This window comes from Schistocerca cancellata, chromosome 2 (genome assembly GCF_023864275.1).
Source record: "Schistocerca cancellata isolate TAMUIC-IGC-003103 chromosome 2, iqSchCanc2.1, whole genome shotgun sequence".
Taxonomy (NCBI): Eukaryota; Metazoa; Arthropoda; class Insecta; order Orthoptera; family Acrididae; genus Schistocerca; species Schistocerca cancellata.
The window spans coordinates 168,593,745-168,614,195 of record NC_064627.1 but is presented as its reverse complement, the minus strand read 5'-3'; the positions used below and the strand labels follow the sequence as shown (position 1 = coordinate 168,614,195).

Here is a 20,451-nt window from a genome sequence, read left to right as displayed (position 1 = left end):
TTGTACATCCATATAAAAACAAGATCGTAATAGCAGTCTCAGAAAATCAGGAAGTCAAACATATTGTGTGTTTGCTATGCATGACGATGAACCTAATTCAACTACGTGAACAACGCAGGGTACGAAGGTGCGTTCGGTGCCTAAACATGAAGGAAAACCGAGCGAGGTGGAGCAGTGGTTAGCACACTGGACTCGCATTCGGGAGGACGACGGTACAATCCTGCGTCCGGGCATCCTGATTTTGGTTTACCGCGAGTTCCCTAAATCTCTCCAGACAAATTTCGGGATGGTTCCTTTGAAAGGGCACGGCCGACTTCCTTAATCCGATGAGACCGATAACCTCGCTGTCTGGTGTGTTCCCCTAAACAACCCATGAAGGAAAGTGGAAGTTTTGCAGTGTGACCTAGTGAGCCGTTCTATGATATCCCAGAAAGAGGCCTGTAAGACTGATATCTGATAAGATCAAATGTTCAAATGTGTGTGAAATCTTTATGGGACTTAACTGCTAAGGTCATCAGTCCCTAGGCTTACACACTACTTAACCTAAATTATCCTAAGGACAAACACACACACCCATGTCCGAGGGAGGACTAATCCCAGGCGGCTCTGATAAGTTTGATTCCAATTTACGATTATAAAAAAATTCGGTTTGTGTTATTTGAACCATTTCAGTAAAGACTATGTAAAAAGTTTAGATATTTTGTGATCATAAATGGTAATGTCACCGTTTGGGGAAATACGTGGAAGAGGATTCTGAAAACCGAATTATTTTCCTGTTTCAATGAGGTCAAGGAATAAAATCCTCTGGTAATTCTTAGTCCCAGCCATTAATTATCAAAAATACACTGGGGTATAGGATTCGGCAGAAATTGCAACAAAAGTGGCGATTTATTTCGCCTGACTCCTTATTCTTTTTTTTTTTTTTTTTTTTTTTTTTTTTTTTTTTTTTTTTTTTTTTTTTTTTTTTTTTTTCCAGAGATGTGTCATTGGTGGCGAGTTTTGAATTATACGAGTATCTGACTTCTCTTGTTGCTATGTTAAAATTTGCTTCTTTTGCCAAACCACCGTAGAGTTTATATATATTCTTCGTGCAAACACACCAATGCTGTTTCAATTGCAATAGAATCCTGAAACAGTGTATTATTTAACTAGCAACTGAGGAAGATGTACTTGATGACAGTCGGCTAGAGTGCTTGTCATTTCTCAAACACTCCGGACCATCTATAAGCCGTTTAAACCAATCAAACGTTCTTGCCTTAGTCAAAGCTCGTTCATGCGGTGGGTGTGTGCTTTAAGCTTTGTGCCCATGAGCGGAAGGTGAATACAGATTATCAGTGTCTTTGGCGAGCTTAAAGATGTTTCAGATGCAAAAATATAGTTGAGGTGAAAAATACAGTCCTTCACTCCGAACTAAGAGACATTAGACAATGAACGGTGAACTGTTTTCGTATTTTCGTATCATTAACATACAGAAATAAAATTGTTTGAGGAGTTTCAGTTCCAGCCGTTTATTATTAAAACCCTTGGGGTATGGGATTCTCCTGAAATAACAGAAGAAGTTGCGTTTCATTTTCTCCAGACTTCTTACTCCTTTTCACTTTCTTCAGAAAAGTGTCATCAGTGACAATATAATATATAATTCTCTTGCTCTTTTGTTAAAATTTGCTTCTGTTATTTAAAAAAAGGTTGGAGTTCACAAACATTTATCTGACTAACATGTAATGTAGTTTACATTGCGTCAGAATCCTGAAACAGTGTATTATGAACCTAAGAACACAGGGGCAATACAGACCAATAATTTATGAAGGAGCCCACTCTTGGTACAAAAATAAACGAATAATACGTGAATAATGTTATTGCAAAACCCATAGCACTTTCTTTTCATCAACTATTGATGACCCTTAAAATTACATTTCTCCGTCGAAGATACCTTAAGTTACTTGCATATAGCGGTTAAAAGTAATTTCTGCACATTAACCGCTTTCTCCCCTCTTGTGGGCTAACGTTTGCCAAAACAGTTTGAGATAGAAGGGATGTCACGAATGTTTCATTCCACTTCTATACTCTATGCGCTCTAGCGGAACTGTGTGAGCTACGTACAGTCCTTTTTCTTCAAATTGGAGATAAATTATCTGCTCCCAACACTAAGGAAAAATTCAGTACCTTAGCTAAATTTCATATGCAGTAATGTGCGACTTATCATGCACCAAATACTGTCACATAGCAAACCTTACTTTTCATCACAAACTATTGGAATTTCGATCATGTTACGTATTGTCGAGATATGACAATAACTATGATCATTAACAAAAATATGTCCGCCCAGATAGCTGAATAGTCAGCGTGACGAATTGCTGTTCTAGAGGCCCGGGTTCGATCCCCGGCTGGGTCGGAAATTTTCTCCGCTCAAGGACTGGGTGTTGTGCTGCCTTCATCATCATTTCATCCCCATCCGGCGCGCAGGTCGCCCAATGTGCCCTCAAATATTATACGACCTGAACCAAGGAGGCCGGACCTGCCCCTTAAGGGGCCTCCCGGCCAATGACACCAAACGCTCATCTCCATTTCTTTTTAACTTCCAACAAAATTATAGGCAATTCATCAAGAAGCTACTGAATGAGACTATGAGATACGAGGTAATCATACAGTTTTACCAAATTTTTTTTTTAGAAAATTGTATACAAGTCTATCAGGTGGGCGTGTCATACACTATGGCCATTAAAATTGCTACACCACGAAGATGACGTGCTACAGACGCGACATTTAACCGACAGGAAGAAGACGCTGTGATATGCAAATGATTAGCTTTTCAGAGCATTCACTCAAGGTTGCCGCCGGTGACGACACCTACAACGTGCTGATATGAGGAAAGTTTTCAACCGAGTTCTCATACACAAACAGCAGTTGACCCGCGTTGCCTGGTGAAATGTTGTTGTGATGCCTCGTGTAAGGAGGAGAAATGCGTACCATCACGTTTCCGACTCTGCGATTGCGGTTTATCGTAGCGCGACATTGCTGTTTGCGTTGGTCGAGATCCAATGACTGTTAGCAGAATATGGATTCGGTGGGTTCTGGATGGTAATACGGAACGCCGTGCTGGATCCCAACGGCCTCGTATCACTAGCAGTCGAGATAATAGGCATCTTACCCGCATGGCTGTAACGGATCGTGCAGCCAAATCTCGATCCCTGAGTCAACAGATGGGGACGTTTGCAACACAACAACCATCTGCATGAACAGTTCGACGACGTTTGGAGCAGCATGGACTATCAGCTCGGGGACCATGGCTGCGGTTACCCTTGACGCTCCATCACAGACTGGAGCGCCTGCGTTGGTGTACTCAACGACGAATCTGGGTGCATGAATGGCAAAACGGCATTTTTTAGGATGAATCCAGGTTCTGTTTACAGCATCATGATGGTCGCAGCCGTGTTTGGCGACATCGCGGTGAACGCACATTGGAAGCGTGTATTCGTCATCGCCGTACTGGCGTACCACCCGACGTGATGGTACGGGGGGGCCATTGGTTACACGTCCCCCTCACCTCTTGTTCGCATTGACGGCACCTTGAACAGTGGAGTTACATTTCAAATTTGTTACGACCCGTGGCTCTACCCTTCATTCAATCCCTGCGAAACCCTCCATTTCAGCAGGATAATGCACGACCGCATGTTGCAGGTCCTGTACGGGCCTTTCTGGGTACAGAAAATGTTCGACTGCTGCCCTGGCCAGCACATTATACAGATCTCTCACCAATTGAAAACGTCTGGTCAATGGTGGCCGAGCAACTGGCTCGTCACAATACGCCAGTCGCTACTCTTGATGAAGTGTGGTATCGTGTTGAAGCTGCATGGGCAGCTGTACCTGTAAACGCCATCCAAGCTCTGTCTGACTCAATGCCCAGGCGTATCAAGGCCGTTATTACGACCAGAGGCGGTTGTTCTGGGTACTGATTTCTCAGGATCTATGCACACAAATTGCGTGAAAATGTAATCACATATCAGTTCTACTACAATATATTTGTCCAATGAATACCCGCTTATCATTTGCATTTCCTCTTGGTGTAGCAATTTTAGTGGCCAGTAGTGTATGTAAGTGGAGGAGACTCGAGTTGTGGTGACTCATTCTAGAGACGATACGGGTTGCAGATGGAGAAATTTTCCCTGACATAGATAATTATGGCCGAGCAACTGAAAACGAGCATCTCGGAAAGAGTGAAGCTAATTAGATGTTCACTTGCTACTGTTGTGAACATATATGGAAAGTGGTTGAAAGAGGGTGAAACCACGCCCAGGCGACAAGTGGCAATTCGTGACAGATCTGACGACAGACTACAATACCAGTGCAGGCACAAGTGTTTTGGAACACACCATTCAGTACAAATTGTTGAGCATGCGGCTGCGCAGCAGATAAAACCTACGTTATTCCATGCCGACCCAAGACATCGTCAGTTACGACTGTACTGGGCACGGGATCATAGAGATCGGACCGTCGATCAACAGAAAAGCGTTGCCCAGCCGGATGAATCAGGTTTCTTGTTACAACATGTCATTGGTCGTGTCGGGATACTCCGTCGTCGATTCGAACAGCTGTTCAAGGCATGTACTGTAGCAGGGACACAGGTCAATGGGGCAGTATTAAGCTGTGGTGGATATTCATCTGGGCATACCTGGGATCTCTGGTAGCAACGAAGGCGCCGTGACTGCTGCGGATTAAGTGAACATTATTGTTCACCACTTGCACCCCTTGCATCCCTAGATGTCTCGCCCAATAGACATAGCCTCTTCCAGCAGACTAAATGTCCATGTCACAGCGAGCATGATAGTGAGCTTATGTTGATATCCTGGCCTCCAAATTCATCTGATCTGAACCCGACAGAATACATCTTGCACGTTGGTGGAAGCCAAAAACGCACCCACCGACCGCAAACACGTGATGTGCGGCTACTGTTGCCACATACCTCTAGGAACTTACCAAGGACTCGCCGAATCGGCACCAGCCAATTGCTGCTGTATTGCGTTCCAAACGTCAACCAACACACTGTTAACCCGTTTGTCGTAATGTTTTGGCTCAGCAGTGTATTACTACGACATTGCTAACTCAGTAGCGGAAGAAAATTATTTCATTTCTGCGAAAGCAGTTCAGATTGTTAACTAAATTTAGATACTGTGTGCAGTACTCACGCGTTTGAACCATTTTGCGGCAGAAGGGCTCCGCCCCGTTATAGTCGCCGTCACACGGCTTGAGAAGGCGATCGTACGTCGCGTTGCCCATCGTTATCTTGTCGCAGTCAGGATCCTCGAAGGAGTTACACTGGTAGCAGCTGATGGCGCGAGCTGCAACATATCGAGACACACCGTTGTCAGCGCAGATCCACTGCCGATGCAGAGGCAGCCATCTTCTACACTTCCAGTAGCAACTGCGGTGGCTCTCCTGTTACATGAGAACGACAGATTCCACAATTCATACACAACAGTCGATACTAAGTTCACTGTGCCATATAATTCTTTTTATTCTCCGTTCATTTCGTAGATTAACCTTTGGAGAACTAAATCTGTATCTCATCGATTGCTTCAGAACGAAAGCCCTCTGATCATCACAACTTACATGTTCGCCCAGTACAATTCGACTCTAATGTAACGTAGCAGTCACTTTTGGCTATAACATAAAATTGCTTAACATTATTCGTCTCTTTCTATATCGATCTCTTTACTTGCGTTTACTTTATTCGTACTTGGCTTCTCTTTTAGAGCCGGCCGGGGTGGCCGAGCGGTTCTAGGCGCTACAGTCTGGAACCGCGCGACCGCTACGGTCGGAGGTTCGAATCCTGCCTTGGGCATGGATATGTTTGATGTCCTGAGGTTAGTTAGGTTTAAGTAGTTCTGTTCTAGGGGCTGATGACCTCAGAAGTTAACTCCCATAGTCCTCAGAGCCATTTGAACCATTCTCTTTCAGAAATTGTCCCCAGGGCGACTAGCAGTTACTGGAAGACAAGGTTACCTCTCACTAGAAAAGATGTTTTTAACCAAGCAAAGCCTACAAAGCCTAATATGACTGTAACGCTCAACTACTTTTTTTTTTGGAAAGCTTTCTAAAGTAGTTAAAGTATAACAATCTACGTACATGGTCGAAATGCCTCGATACAAGTGCTTTGTTTCATCCAAAGCCGATGATTTAATTAAAATCACTTAATTAAAACATTGATACAAAAGAATCGATAACTTCCAAGTCCTTTGCTGTCTCTGACAGAATTACAATGTCATCGGCGAACCTCAAAGTTTTTATTTGTTTTCCCAGGATTTTAATACCTACTCCAAATTTTTCTTTTGTTTCTTTTACTGCTTACTCAATATACAGATTGAATAACGTCGGGGAGAGGCTACAACCCTGTCTCACTCCCTTCCCAACCGCTGCTTCCCTTTCATGCCCATCGACTCTTATAACTGTCATCTGGTTTCTGTACAAATTGTAAATAGCCTTTCGCTCCCTGTATTTCACCCCTGCCACCTTTAGAATTTGAAAGAGAGTATTCCAGTCAACATTGTCAAAAGCTTTCTCTAAGTCTACAAATGCTAGAAACGTAGGTTTGCCTTTCCTTAATCTTTCTCCTAAGATAAGTCGTAAGGTCAGTATTGCCTCACGTGTTCCAACATTTCTACGGAATCCAAACTGATTTTCCCCGAGGTCGGCTTCTACCAGTTTTTCCATTCGTCTGTAAATAATTCGCGTTAGTATTTTGCAGCTGTGGCTTATTAAACTGATAGTTCAGTAATTTTCACATCTGTCAACACCTGCTTTATTATGCACTAATGAAGTTAATATTGAAAGTACTGCTTCTGCTACAACTAATAACAATAATGAACCGTTGCACGATCTAAAGCTCACGCCACGTCTCCTGGAACACGACCTTCGACGTTTAAGTGGCGAGGCACGTCTGCTGCGAGTGGCGTTGAGGCATTTTTCCAGGAGAGGCAATAAGTGAAGCAGCACAGGCAGCGTGGGTCTCTGGGGCAACGGGCTGCCTGTTTGTTCTGCCGCCCGTGGTGACCTCCAAGTTTGCCTGGCTGAGCATCTTCCGGACACGAGGGACGTGCACCGGAAATGGGAGTGGACATATTATTCCTTTGACTGGCCAGATTCGGAGGCGAAAGGTGGGTCATCGTCATCCACACATTTCCTGGCGGCTCCAAGTTTTTCACTGTTTGTCACTACAAAGCGGCTATGGGTGTTCGGTGAACTACTTTTAGTCCGTTGCTTAGGTGCCGAAGCCACGCGGCATTCGTAAAGATTGATCTTGCTCCCCGCTGTGAGTGTGTGATAACAGTGACTGGTTCGCTTCCAGCTTGAATTTGTGCCCTGCTGCTTCTATATCGGACTCAGTTCAGCCTCCTGTTGTTGTTCCCTGTTCCTGTGTCTAGCCAGGCGATCCGAGTAGCATGTCACTCGTGTGAAAACATCATAGCTTCAGTTTTTTAACAGTCGTAGAGCTGTGATTTGACAGTCTCTTTTAAATTATTGAGGTTTTGTAATTTTTCTATGTTCAGCGTATCACTATTCAAGACGTCCATTTTTCTTTTTTTTTCTTGTTACATTGACAATAAATCGCCAAGTCGTTTTCTTTAGCTATTTGGAGCCCGCAGGCTCATGTGTCTTAGGGGGCAAATCTTGTTTCTCGTACTGTATTTTGCTGGGTTATGACTCAAAGCCAAGCTTGTGTTTGACGTAAGTGAAGTTCATCAGCCAACCGTTCGCTTCTTCCTTCCACCTACGTTTCCGTCCCACACGACAGTTAAGCATTTACCGGTTCCACCGCATAGCGTGATTTGAAACTGAATCTCCTGAACTTCCTTCCAATCAGGTGTAAGAGGGTAGGATTGCCTTGGCCAGGTACCTTATTATCTTTTTACAACCCACCACAACTGTTTTGTCTACGCTGTCAGGGTCTAACTGATGACTTAAGTTTTTACTTGTTTAATTTAAAAATGATGAAAGGAGAAAATATAAAAATGCAGTTAATGAAGCAGGCAAAAAGGAATACAAACGTCTCAAAAATGAGATCGACAGGAAGTGCAAAATGGCTAAGCAGGGATGGCTAGAGGACAAATGTAAGGATGTAGAGGCTTATCTCACTAGGGGTAAGATAGATACTGCCTACAGGAAAATTAAAGAAACCTTTGGAGAGAAGAGAACCACTTGTATGAACATCAAGAGCTCAGATGGAAACCCAGTTCTAAGCAAAGAAGGGAAAGCAGAAAGGTGGAAGGAGTATATAGAGGGTCTATACAAGGGCGATGTACTTGAGGACAATATTATGGAAATGGAAGAGGATGTAGATGAAGATGAAATGGGAGATACGATACTGCGTGAAGAGTTTGACAGAGCACTGAAAGACCTGAGTCGAAACAAGGCCCCCGGAGTAGACAACATTCCATTGGAACTACTGACGGCCTTGGGAGAGCCAGTCCTGACAAAACTCTACCATCTGGTGAGCAAGATGTATGAAACAGGCGAAATACCCTCAGACTTCAAGAAGAATATAATAATTCCAATCCCAAAGAAAGCAGATGTTGACAGATGTGAAAATTACCGAACAATCAGTTTAATAAGCCACAGCTGCAAAATACTAACACGAATTCTTTACAGACGAATGGAAAAACTAGTAGAAGCCGACCTCGGGGAAGATCAGTTTGGATTCCGTAGAAATACTGGAACACGTGAGGCAATACTGACCTTACGACTTATCTTAGAAGAAAGATTAAGGAAAGGCAAACCTACGTTTCTAGCATTTGTAGACCTAGAGAAAGCTTTTAACAATGTTGACTGGAATACTCTCTTTCAAATTCTAAAGGTGGCAGGTGTAAAATACAGGGAGCGAAAGGCTATTTACAATTTGTACAGAAACCAGATGGCAGTTATAAGAGTCGAGGGGCATGAGAGGGAAGCAGTGGTTGGGAAGGGAGTGAGACAGGGTTGTAGCCTCTCCCCGATGTTATTCAATCTGTATATTGAGCAAGCAGTAAAGGAAACAAAAGAAAAATTCGGAGTAGGTATTAAAATCCATGGAGAAGAAATAAAAACCTTGAGGTTTGCCGATGACATTGTAATTCTGTCAGAGACAGCAAAGGACCTGGAAGAGCAGTTGAACGGAATGGACAGTGTCTTGAAAGGAGGATATAAGATGAACATCAACAAAAGCAAAACGAGGATAATGGAATGTAGTCGAATTAAGTCGGGTGATGCTGAGGGTATTAGATTAGGAAATGAGACACTTAAAGTAGTAAAGGAGTTTTGCTATTTGGGGAGCAAAATAACTGATGATGGTCGAAGTAGAGAGGATATAAAATGTAGACTGGCAATGGCAAGGAAAGCGTTTCTGAAGAAGAGTAATTTGTTAACATCGAGTATAGATTTAAGTGTCAGGAAGTCATTTCTGAAAGTATTTGTATGGAGTGTAGCCATGTATGGAAGTGAAACATGGACGGTAAATAGTTTGGACAAGAAGAGAATAGAAGCTTTCGAAATGTGGTGCTACAGAAGAATGCTGAAGATTAGATGGGTAGATCACATAACTAATGAGGAAGTATTGAATAGGATTGGGGAGAAGAGAAGTTTGTGGCACAACTTGACCAGAAGAAGGGATCGGTTGGTAGGACATGTTCTGAGGCATCAAGGGATCACCAATTTAGTATTGGAGGGCAGCGTGGAGGGTAAAAATCGTAGGGGGAGACCAAGAGATGAATACACTAAGCAGATTCAGAAGGATGTAGGTTGCAGTAGGTACTGGGAGATGAAGAAGCTTGCACAGGATAGAGTAGCATGGAGAGCTGCATCAAACCAGTCTCAGGACTGAAGACCACAACAACAACAATTTAAAAATTACTTCTGTTCTTCAAGCTATCGTTGTATGTTTGTGCCTTGGGGCATGGGCCCACTGGCTGCTTAGAAAAGGAGGAGCATGGTGAAGAGCGTATCACGTCTGCCTAGATTAATTTTGGGACCGTTCGTCCGGACCACATTGCCCAATGCATGGTGGTTTCATATCGAGCAGCTTTAATTCTTTTTCTTCCTTTTGATATACTCTCTTTTAGGTATTTTATTTTAGCCACACTTTCTAGAGATGTGTATTGCCTGCCTGTTTCGGGGACTTTTCTTAGCTTATGTTCTACTTATTGCAAAAAACTCTTATTTGGACTTTATTGAGTTTTGTACTTAAACCGTAAGAAACTTAAATCTTAAGAACTTTTAAATTATTTTGTCTGAATTGTTTTGTTTAATATGTCAAGGTCCTGCTGACCTAATTGGTAAAGCTACTTTTTCGGAAGAACACGAATAAAAATCTTGATACGAATGATGTTCAGTCGTTGTTTTGCCCAGTCCTTCCATTCCCAGGCAACGTTACTACAGTAGTGTGCACCATTTTAGTAGCAGAGCATGGTTGTTTCTGGAAGTTGAAGGACTACGTTATACGGAACATATGTACTGTTTCTGGCTGGGCACAATCTGTTGGTTTTTGGCTTTGGGTTTCAGGTGCATTTGTCTGTTTGCTACACCTAAGCGAGGTGGCGCACAAGAAGTCTAACGGAACTCGCTTTCGCGATGGAAAGGATTCAAATGACCGTTCAGCCAATGGATTAGGATTCTTCGTCGTTTCCTTTTATCATTTAACGCCCATGCTAGGACGGTTCTTTTTGAAATGGACTCAGTCGAGTTTCTCCCTCTTCGTTGTTCATTCCAGCCTTACTTTACAACCCTAACGAGAGTCGGCGAGGCGCTAAATTCTAATCTTCCTTGTCTATAAATGACTTAACATCATTATGTGAGTCCGCGATCATAGTTATCAATTAATATAATTGTCCATCTACATCGCTACGTGTTTTAATTATACGCCCTATGGTATTTCGGTCACAGCCATCATCACAATCTGTCAGATTAGAAGTAGAACAAATCAGCGGCTGTATTTCTAAAATTGTTATAATAATACATATAAAGGACGAAATGGAAACATATCACTGTTAAAATCGCGATACACTGTATCTTGTCAGTTCTCATGCCTATTTGTACCATAGACTAGTGCTGATAACTAAGAATAGTAGAAAAAATTGTAGAAGTCTGTTTGCATTTGATGCTAACAAGCGGCAGCAGATTTTTATTTTAAGCATTCTGCCTCAGCACAAGTGTATGGTGCAGGTATACATGAGAAATGACAAGATGTAGTGTACCGACGTTTTAAATGTGGTATAATTTTATTTTTACCTGTAGATATATTATTCTGATGCTTGTGTAAATATTACTTCTCATTGTTCTGTTTCTTATCTGACGGATTATGACTATGGCTATGACCGGAACGCGTCAGGGTGTGTTTTTAAACTAAAATCAACAATACAGGTGGACAACATTATCGCCTAATATTCCTTCTTTTCAATCTGCACATATTCTTTCGTTTGTCAGAAATTCTACATCAGCCACAATGTACTCTTGGAGTTCGCCTTAAGACGACTAGGACGTTATGTGTCCTTCGTATCAGTTCGTGGAACTGAGATGTGATAAAATGTCCAATCAAATAATCTGAAACGTATCAGCACATTCCACAACAAGTCGTATCAGTCTACAACAGATGCTTTCTCATAACTTAGTCTCCATATTTTTCGCCAGTGCACTAAAAAAACTTCGAACCTCAGTTCGATAACTTGACTGAGAGAAGAAACAGAGACAACTCTGACAATAATGGCTGTTGTAGGTGGTCTCATGATTTGAGTCACGAGCTGGTAATAAATACGCTCAGAGAAAAAGAGGCACCACGAAGGAATTATTCGAATGATATGGAAATCGATAGATGTGGTGCACATCCACATTCAAACAAATCATTACAGTTTCAGAGAAAATGGGTGATTCGTTCAAGAGAAAGAACTTCACAAATTGGGCAAGTCAGTAAAGCTTTGGTCCACCTCTGACTATTGGCATTGATTAATAGATTCATTGGGTGTACTCATGGGGAATATCGTGTCAAAGTCTGTCCAATTGGCGATTTAGATAGTGAAAATACCGAGATGCTGATATGCTCCAAACTTTACTAACTGCGGAAAGGTTCGGAAACCTTCCTGACCAAGGTAGTGTTTGGTAACCACAAAGATAAGCTATAGAAACTCTCGCCATGATCGGTCGGACGCTATCTTGCTGAAATGTTAGCTCAGAACGGCTTGCCATGAATGGAAACAAAAGGAGAGTACAAAACAGTCGAAGTAATGATGTGCTGTAAGGATGTCACAGATGACAATCAAAGGGGTCCTGCTATGACAAGAAATGGCACCCCAGACCGTCACTTCTGATTGTCGTGCTTGCCACACCATATCTTCACCAGAAAAGTCGCCGGAACTCTCCCCAGCTAACAATGTTTTATATGTTCCTAGTAGGTATCACTGTGTTTGCAAGAGCTCGTTGTGATTTATAACACTGGAACACACTTCCATTTTCTACCTTCACTATTATTTTCACATGTATAAAAACGTAAGTGAAAATAAAATATCATGTTGTATTGTCTAGAACATTGCTTTCCACGAGTTGATTTGACACCGTGTCTAACAATCAATATATCAATAGTTTTTGTGTTTAGGTGCACATGTCGCTATGGCAGAAGTGTTATTCAAATACACATAAGAAAAAAAGTTTTACATCGTCTCAGTTCCGCGAGTTCCGGTACCTGTACAGAAAACTGCAATAGAGATCAACATAAACATCATTTCCACCCTTTTTGTTGCTCATGAAAACCACACACTGCATTTTGTACCACCATACAGCGAGACCTTCGGTGGTCCAGATTGCTGTACACAACAGTACCTCTAATGCCCAGTAGCATGTCCTCTTGCATTGATGTATACCTGTATTCGTCGTCGCATATTATCCACAAGTTTATCAAGGCACCGTTGGTCCAGATTGTTTCACTCCTCAACGGCGATTCGGCGCAGATCTCTTAGAGTGGTTGGTGGGTCATGTCGTCCACAAACAGCCATTTTCAATCGATCCAGGCATGTTCGGTAGGGTTAATCTGTGGAGCACATGCTGCCCACTCTAGTCGAGCGCTGTCGTTATCCTGAAGGTAGTCATTCACAATATGTGCATGATGGTGGCGCGGAAGAAGACGACGAATGTCTAGCCAATCTGCGGCCGATATGGTTGCACCATCAGTCGGAGGATGGTATTCACGTATCGTACAGCCGTTACGACGCCTTCCATGACCAACAGCGGCGTACGTCGGCCCCACATAGTGCCACTCCAAAACAGCAGGCAACCTCCACCTTGCTGCACTCGCTAGACAGTGTGTCTAAGGCGTTCAGCCTGACCGGGTCTCGTCTCTGGCGATTGTCTGGTTGAAGGTATATGCGACACTCCTTGGTGAAGAGAACGTGATGCCAATCTTGAGCGGTCCGTTCGGCATGTTGTTGGGCCCATCTGTACCGCGCATGGTGTCGTGGTTGTAAAGATGGACCTCGCCATGGGCGTTGGGCATGAAGTTGCGCATCATGCAGCCTATTGCGTAGCGTACAGTTTGAGTCGTAACACGGCGTCCTATGGCTGCACGAAAAGCATTATTCAACATGGTGCTGCTGTCAGCGTTCCTCCGAGCCGTAATCCGTAGGTAGCGGCCTGAGCAAGGCACGTCATCGTCAGTTCCTGTCTCTCTGTATGTCCTCCATGTCCGAACAACATCGATTTGGTTCACTCCGAGACGCCTGGACACTTCCCTTGTGGAGAGAACTGCGGTACTGACGGTCTAGACATGTTTGAACTACAGACAAACGAGCCGTGTACCTCATTCCTGGTTAAATGACTGGAACTGATCGGCTGTCGGACTCCCTCCGTCTAATAGGCGCTGCTCATGCATGATTGTTTACATTTTTGGGCAGGTTTAGTGAGATCTCTGAGCAGTCAAAGGGACTGTATCTGTGATACAATATCCACAGTCAACGTCTATCTTCAGGAGATCTGGGCACCGTGTTGATGCAAAACTTTTTTGATGTGTGTAGAGTACGAGTTCGAAATGTTTCTATCGTTCGAGTATACTACACCGACCGTGTAAAATTATGAGAACAGAACTAACCACTTTATAATGGCACATTAACAAAATCAGCTAATCGTGTGAAGTTATGGCTGTGGTCACATTGCAAACAAAATAGAGGGACTTCTTAGATGTGACTGTGGCACTGGATATTAAAAAAAATTGCCCTCGAACGTGGATCTATTTTCCAGAGCTTTTTGGACATATCGTAGGCAAAACATGAGGTAATACCCAGTTTTCAATACCGATGACTTCCCGCATGATTATCAGTTAGTTTTACAGGGAACCAACAAACCAGAAAGAATAAGTGCTGAGTACGTGGACAGTACCTAAACTAAAAACTGTGAATTAGACATAATGGCTTTGCAGCAATACCAGAGGCAAAAATTTACGACATCTTTAATTTGAATCATGGTCCAAATCGAAGTTTCCGAGTGTATGTTGTAAGTTTCAGATTCAGCGGTTAAGCTATTCCCAGACATACCTCCTCTCAAAGATGTCGTCCGTTACGCAAAGTATCCACCGTCTAGCCATGTTCGTTACTTGCCATTATAATATTACTTCTATTCTTATTGCAACAACTCGAATAGCACCTGAAGCAAACCTACAGATTTTAGATGAAAACTACGATTTTTCACAGTATTTTGTTCAACATAAATTGATTTAAATTCTCTCAATCAGGATAAACCAACTGGACATACCTGCTGATCCGCATTCGTCGAATTTTGACGATGGTCGGAATCGTCTAGAGAACCGCCGACCAGTTAAGCAGGAACTGGTAGAAATCGCAATCGAAAGAGTAAGATTCAAAACTGAAATGTTAGACTCCTGTGAAGTAATGGTTACAGAAATCAGTGTGAAATCGTACGTAAATCTTTCCTTTCCCATTAGCACTTTGATTGTGGTAAGCACCAGTCGCTGCTTCGGGACTTCGTACTGGTGACGCGACACGTCATTTATAAAGCTACAAACTTTAGCACCAACGCAGTATTTGGGGCCTACATTTACATGTTCCATAAACACACTCGTAATTGCAGCAACCCATGGTCAAGCTCATCATGCTGCTGGTTCTTGGAGCATCTTCAGTGTTATCGAAGTGTGGATGTCTCGTGCAGTGTATTTGTATTGTTTTTTGTTTTTTTTGTATTGCTTTTTCAAGAGTGTCTCTCTCTCTCTCTCTGTCTCTCTGATTTCGAACATTGTAGTAGGTTATACAATCGGATACATGGATTAAAAGCGTACCCGTCAAAATCTAGTGGTAGATGCTACTTAGAGAGACGTTGTGCATCACGGAGAGGTTTACTGTTAAAAGATCCGAGAACATATATTGCAAGAGTTAGGCAACATATTCTTCTACTCACTAACATGGCAATAACGGTAAAAATCGGGGAAATTAGATATATTGCTCTTAGTGACCGTCGTTCTTCCAGTACACCTTTCATGAGCGGAACAGGAAAGGGTCGAAGTGATAGGGAAAGCCAAAGTATTTGTTGTCATGCACAGGGTGAATCGCCTAAAACCTGCACTGCAAATATTGCGAAAATGCAAAATGTTATTGATGTTCGGTTTTTAGAGAATGGATTGGTAATTAGGGGCTCGTATTGTTAGCCAATACAAAAGATTGTAATAACACACTTAGAAAGTGTATTTTCTGTGCAAACATACACGTTTTAAATGCAATAATGCTTGATGACATTGACATTCTAATTTACATTTATTTTGTTAATGTCAGTAGGCATTGTTCCTTTTAAAAAGTGTATGTCTGCACAAATACACACACACACAACATATATATATATATATATATATATATATATATATATATATATATATATATCGGGTGTTAGGGGTGTAACTGCAGATATTGTGACCATTGTTACCTTAATATGTACCCAGTTCATTGTATTTCTTGTGTTTTCTCTGTGTCTAACGTCTTCCCGCAAACATGTCACGTAATTTACTACTTGATGTTTTTTGCAAAGTCATAGCTCCACCTGTAAGTGTTGCCTGTCAGCAAAGGCTAACCGTTTTGCGTCAACACTTCAAAATCTGACCTGCTGCCCAGGGAGTATCCTTTGAGGTGACAAAAGTCATAGGATAGTGATATGGAGATATACAGATGGCGGTATTACCGCATACACAAGGTATAAAAGAGCATTAACATAGGCGGAGCTGTCATTTCTGCTTAGGTGCTTCATGCGAAAAGGTTTCCGACGTGGAAGTGGCGGCACGACGGGTAATAACGGCCTCTGAACGCTGAAAGGTTGTTGTAGCTAGATACACGGGACATTGCATTTCGGAAATCTTTAGGAAATTCAATATTCCGAGATCCACAATGTCAAGCATGTCCGAGAATACCACATTTCGGGCATCAACACGGTGCCCAGACCTCCTGAAGATAGACATTGACTGTGGATATTGTATCACAGATACAGTCCCTTTGACTGCTCAGAGATCTCACTAAACCTGCCCAAAAATGTAAACGATCATGCATGAGGAGCGCCTATTAGACGGAGGGAGTCCGACAGCCAATCAGTTCCAGTCATCCCACCAGGAAGGAGGTACACGGCTCGTCTTGTGTGTAGTTCAAACATGTCTAGACCGTCAGTACCGCAGTTCTCTCCACAAGGGAAGTGTCCAGGCGTCTCGGAGTCAACCAAATCGATGTTGTTCGGACATGGAGGACATACAGAGAGACAGGAACTGACGATGACGTGCCTTGCTCAGGCCGCTACCTACGGATTACGGCTCGGAGGAACGCTGACAGCAGCACCATGTTGAATAATGCTTTTCGTGCAGCCATAGGACGCTGTGTTACGACTCAAACTGTGCGCTACGCAATAGGCTGCATGATGCGCAACTTCATGCCCAACGCCCATGGCGAGGTCCATCTTTACAACCACGACACCATGCGCGGTACAGATGGGCCCAACAACATGCCGAACGGACCGCTCAAGATTGGCATCACGTTCTCTTCACCAAGGAGTGTCGCATATACCTTCAACCAGACAATCGCCAGAGACGGTACCCGGTCAGGCTGAACGCCATAGACACACTGTCCAGCGAGTGCAGCAAGGTGGAGGTTGCCTGCTGTTTTGGAGTGGCACTATCACCAGAAACAATGTGCTAGCTGAGAGCCTTACTTAATGACCGAGAGCAGCGGTAATAGAGTTGTCAGTGCTAACAGACGAGCGACACTGCGTGAAATACCCGCAGAAATCAATGTGAGATATGATTAATCTATCTGTTAGAACATTCCAGCGAAATCTGGCGTCAGTTGTCTATGGCAGCACCCAACCAACGCGAGTGTCTTTGCGCCTGCAGCGCCCCTCCTTGGTTTGTCATAATATCGGTTGGATGCCAGGTGACGGGAATACTGTGGCGTGGTCAGGTGAATCCCGATTTCAGTTGGTAAGAGCTGATGGTAAGATTCGAGCCATGGACCCAGGTTGTCAACAAGCCACTGTGCAAGCTGGTGGTACCTCCATAATGACGTGGGCTGTGTTTACATGACGTGGACAGAGTCCTCTGCTCCAACTGAACCAATCATTGGAAAAGGTTATGTCTGGCTACGTGGAGACCAAATACAGCCATTCATGGATTTCATGTTCCGAAACGAAAATTTTTATGAATGACAATGTGCCATGTCACCGCGCCACAACTGTTCGCGAGTGGTTTGAAGAACATTTTGGACGATTCGAGAGAATGATTTGGCCACCCAGATCGCCCGACATGAACCCTATCGAACATTTATGGGGTGCAATTGTGTGGTCAGTTCGTGAACAAAATTCTGCACCGGCAACACTTCCACAATTATGGACGGCTATAGAGGCAGCATGGCTCAATATTTCTGCAGCGGACTTGAAATAACGTGTTGAGTCCATACCACGTCGAGTTGGTGCACTACACTTGACACAACGTTACGAGGTATCCCGAGACTTTCGTCAACTCGGTGTAAGTATTAATGGCTTGCTCTTGCCACATGTACTTGGAAGTACTAACGAAACTGAAAACATAGTACTCTTAATAGCTACAATAACTAGTCTCAAATGAAGAAAGTTCTGATGTAATGATTTTCAGTGCACTGTCCATAGTATCCAGTAAAAATTTTTATACTCCCGTACGACGTAAAACATCGCAGATTTCAGAGGGTCCCACGAGAAAAACTAACTGCAGATAGAAACCCGTGTCTGAAACCATCATCCATCAAGGCGACAGAGAGTCGCATTCATAGGAGTCAAGGCCTGTCTAGGCAGCAGCTAGCTCCACCTTCTCCACTGGCAATCGTGGCAATCGGTTGAGATCACTGAATAACGAATAAAGTCTCAAGTCGTTCCGCCTACGGTCTGTCAGCGTACAAAGTCACGTTCGCTGCTGAGGCGGTAGCGTAGTGGCAGGTGCCAGCGCCTATAACTTCGACGCTCTGTAGCGTCGTTGAGTGACGTTCCTGGACATGGGTTCCTATCCTCAAGGGATCCTCTTCAGCCCTTTGGAGTTTGTCGCAACATTTCTGGGACACCTTGTATAATGCACAATAAAATTAAAGGGTTGCTTTTAAGAAATTTCGTAACTGTCTCCCGGTGAGATACAAAGGTTTTAAATTTGGCTCGAAAGCGCTTACAACCTTCCTCTGTAACAGTGCAGAAGCAAGGCGTCCTCTAACACCGCCCTCTTGCTCGATGACGCTTCAAACAACAAGGTGTCGACACATGAGGAAAGAAGTCCACAGCTCTGAAATTCATGTGCCTTCGACATCCTTCAGATCCTGCGTGCCTGCAAGCAGGCACTAGAGCAGCAGCTTACTGCCACTCAGCTTAAGAGAGTCGAGAGGTTGCCTGCCTGCAGGCCCTTAGGAATCTGTCATGGGTTGTCTCTGTACAGTTCCTTTTTTTAAAATGCTCATGAAAGGTGTGCAGGTGGCACTGAGGTTGCTGCAAAACTGGATGTCTCAAAGGGACCCTTTACCATTTTATTCAGGCATGTGTCAATCTTTTTGTAAGAGATGGAGAATCACAATGCCTTCAGTCCAGTTGCATATATGTATTCTGCTTCAGTATCATTCCCAGATCCATTGTTAAGGAAGAGCAATTCACATTAGTTCCATTTAGTATTAAAGTTTCGAGGTATTTCCAACCCTTGAATGCCTTACCAGTATCAAAATGGCTCTGAGCACTACGGGACTTAACATCTGAGGTCATCAGTCCCCTAGAACTTAGAACTACTTAAACCTAACCAACCTATGGACATCACACACATCCATGCCCGAAGCAGGATTCGAACCTGCGATCGTAGCGGTCGCGCGGTTCCAGACTGTAGTGCCTAGAACCACTCGGCCACCCCAGCTGGCTTACCAGTATCTCTTGGGTTTTGCACTCTGAAGTTTAACCCAATATTCCATATCTATTACGATGCACATGTTGACATTGACCTTCACGGTGCATGCTCTCAAGTTAATTTCTTATACAATTACCTATAACCAGAGGTCATTAGCATACACGTGGTTCTGACAGTGGGGACAGAACGGAGGATATGTCATTGGCATACAATGAAAAGACCCTCACACCTAATGTGAAGCCAGGATGACGCCTGATAATGCATGTCCATGACGAATTTGAAGTATCATATATCATGTAATACTGACGAGACGTCAGGTACAAGCGAAAACATTGTATAACGCGTAGTGAAAAATTCTGTCTGCTAACTTTGTCAAAGAAAATGTCGAAAGGTTTGCTAAAAGCTAAAAAGCACACTTCTGCAGCTTTTAGTGTGTCCATTGGTATCTTCTAGTCGTCCGTAACTTTTACTCGAGCAGATACTGTGTTTGATGTTAAGGGGGATAGGACATCAAACGGGCCGACTTGGAGCAGGAGAGACACCACAGGACATTTTAATTTCCACTGTCTATACTTTCACAAATAAATTCATAAAACTTTGTCAGCATGACCAGGAAGGATTCGGGATTCACACTCATAGCAGGAGAAGTTCAAAAACCTAACAAAATAAATTTTTTTACATGTGAAATTTCATCGTTTTTTTGCTTACTATTGGCTGCATTTGTTGCTATAGGTACATTTTTCTTCACAAGTAAGAGAGATTCTTTGATGAATTTTGTACAGCATACAAACCATACTTACAGGTTATGAAACTCTAGAATTTTCCAAATCTATTAAAAACTGTGGTAAAAATTGAGATAATTGACTACAAAATTTGATTTTTTCTAAACATATAGTTTAAAACGTAACAGCTCATTCATTTTTTCATAAATGAAATAGATTCTAGAGTTTCAGATACTTGTAAGTATGGTTTGTATGATATGAAAAATTCATCGAACAGTCTCTCTTACTTACGAAGAAGTGTACCTACCCCCCTTAATAGAAGCCTGACTGGTATTCATTTCG

The 20,451-nt window shown here is 43.0% G+C and overlaps 1 protein-coding gene across 1 annotated transcript in view; it reads right to left on the bottom strand.

Annotated features, from left to right (window-relative positions):
* The window catches only part of LOC126144345 (uncharacterized), a 117,835-nt gene that overhangs the window by 10,493 nt on the left and 86,891 nt on the right, over nucleotides 1-20,451 (bottom strand). Inside the window, exon 3 of the mRNA XM_049915485.1 lies at nucleotides 5,184-5,336. Within this exon, the coding sequence (XP_049771442.1) occupies nucleotides 5,184-5,336 (153 nt within the window). The remainder of the gene's footprint in view (nucleotides 1-5,183; nucleotides 5,337-20,451) is intronic.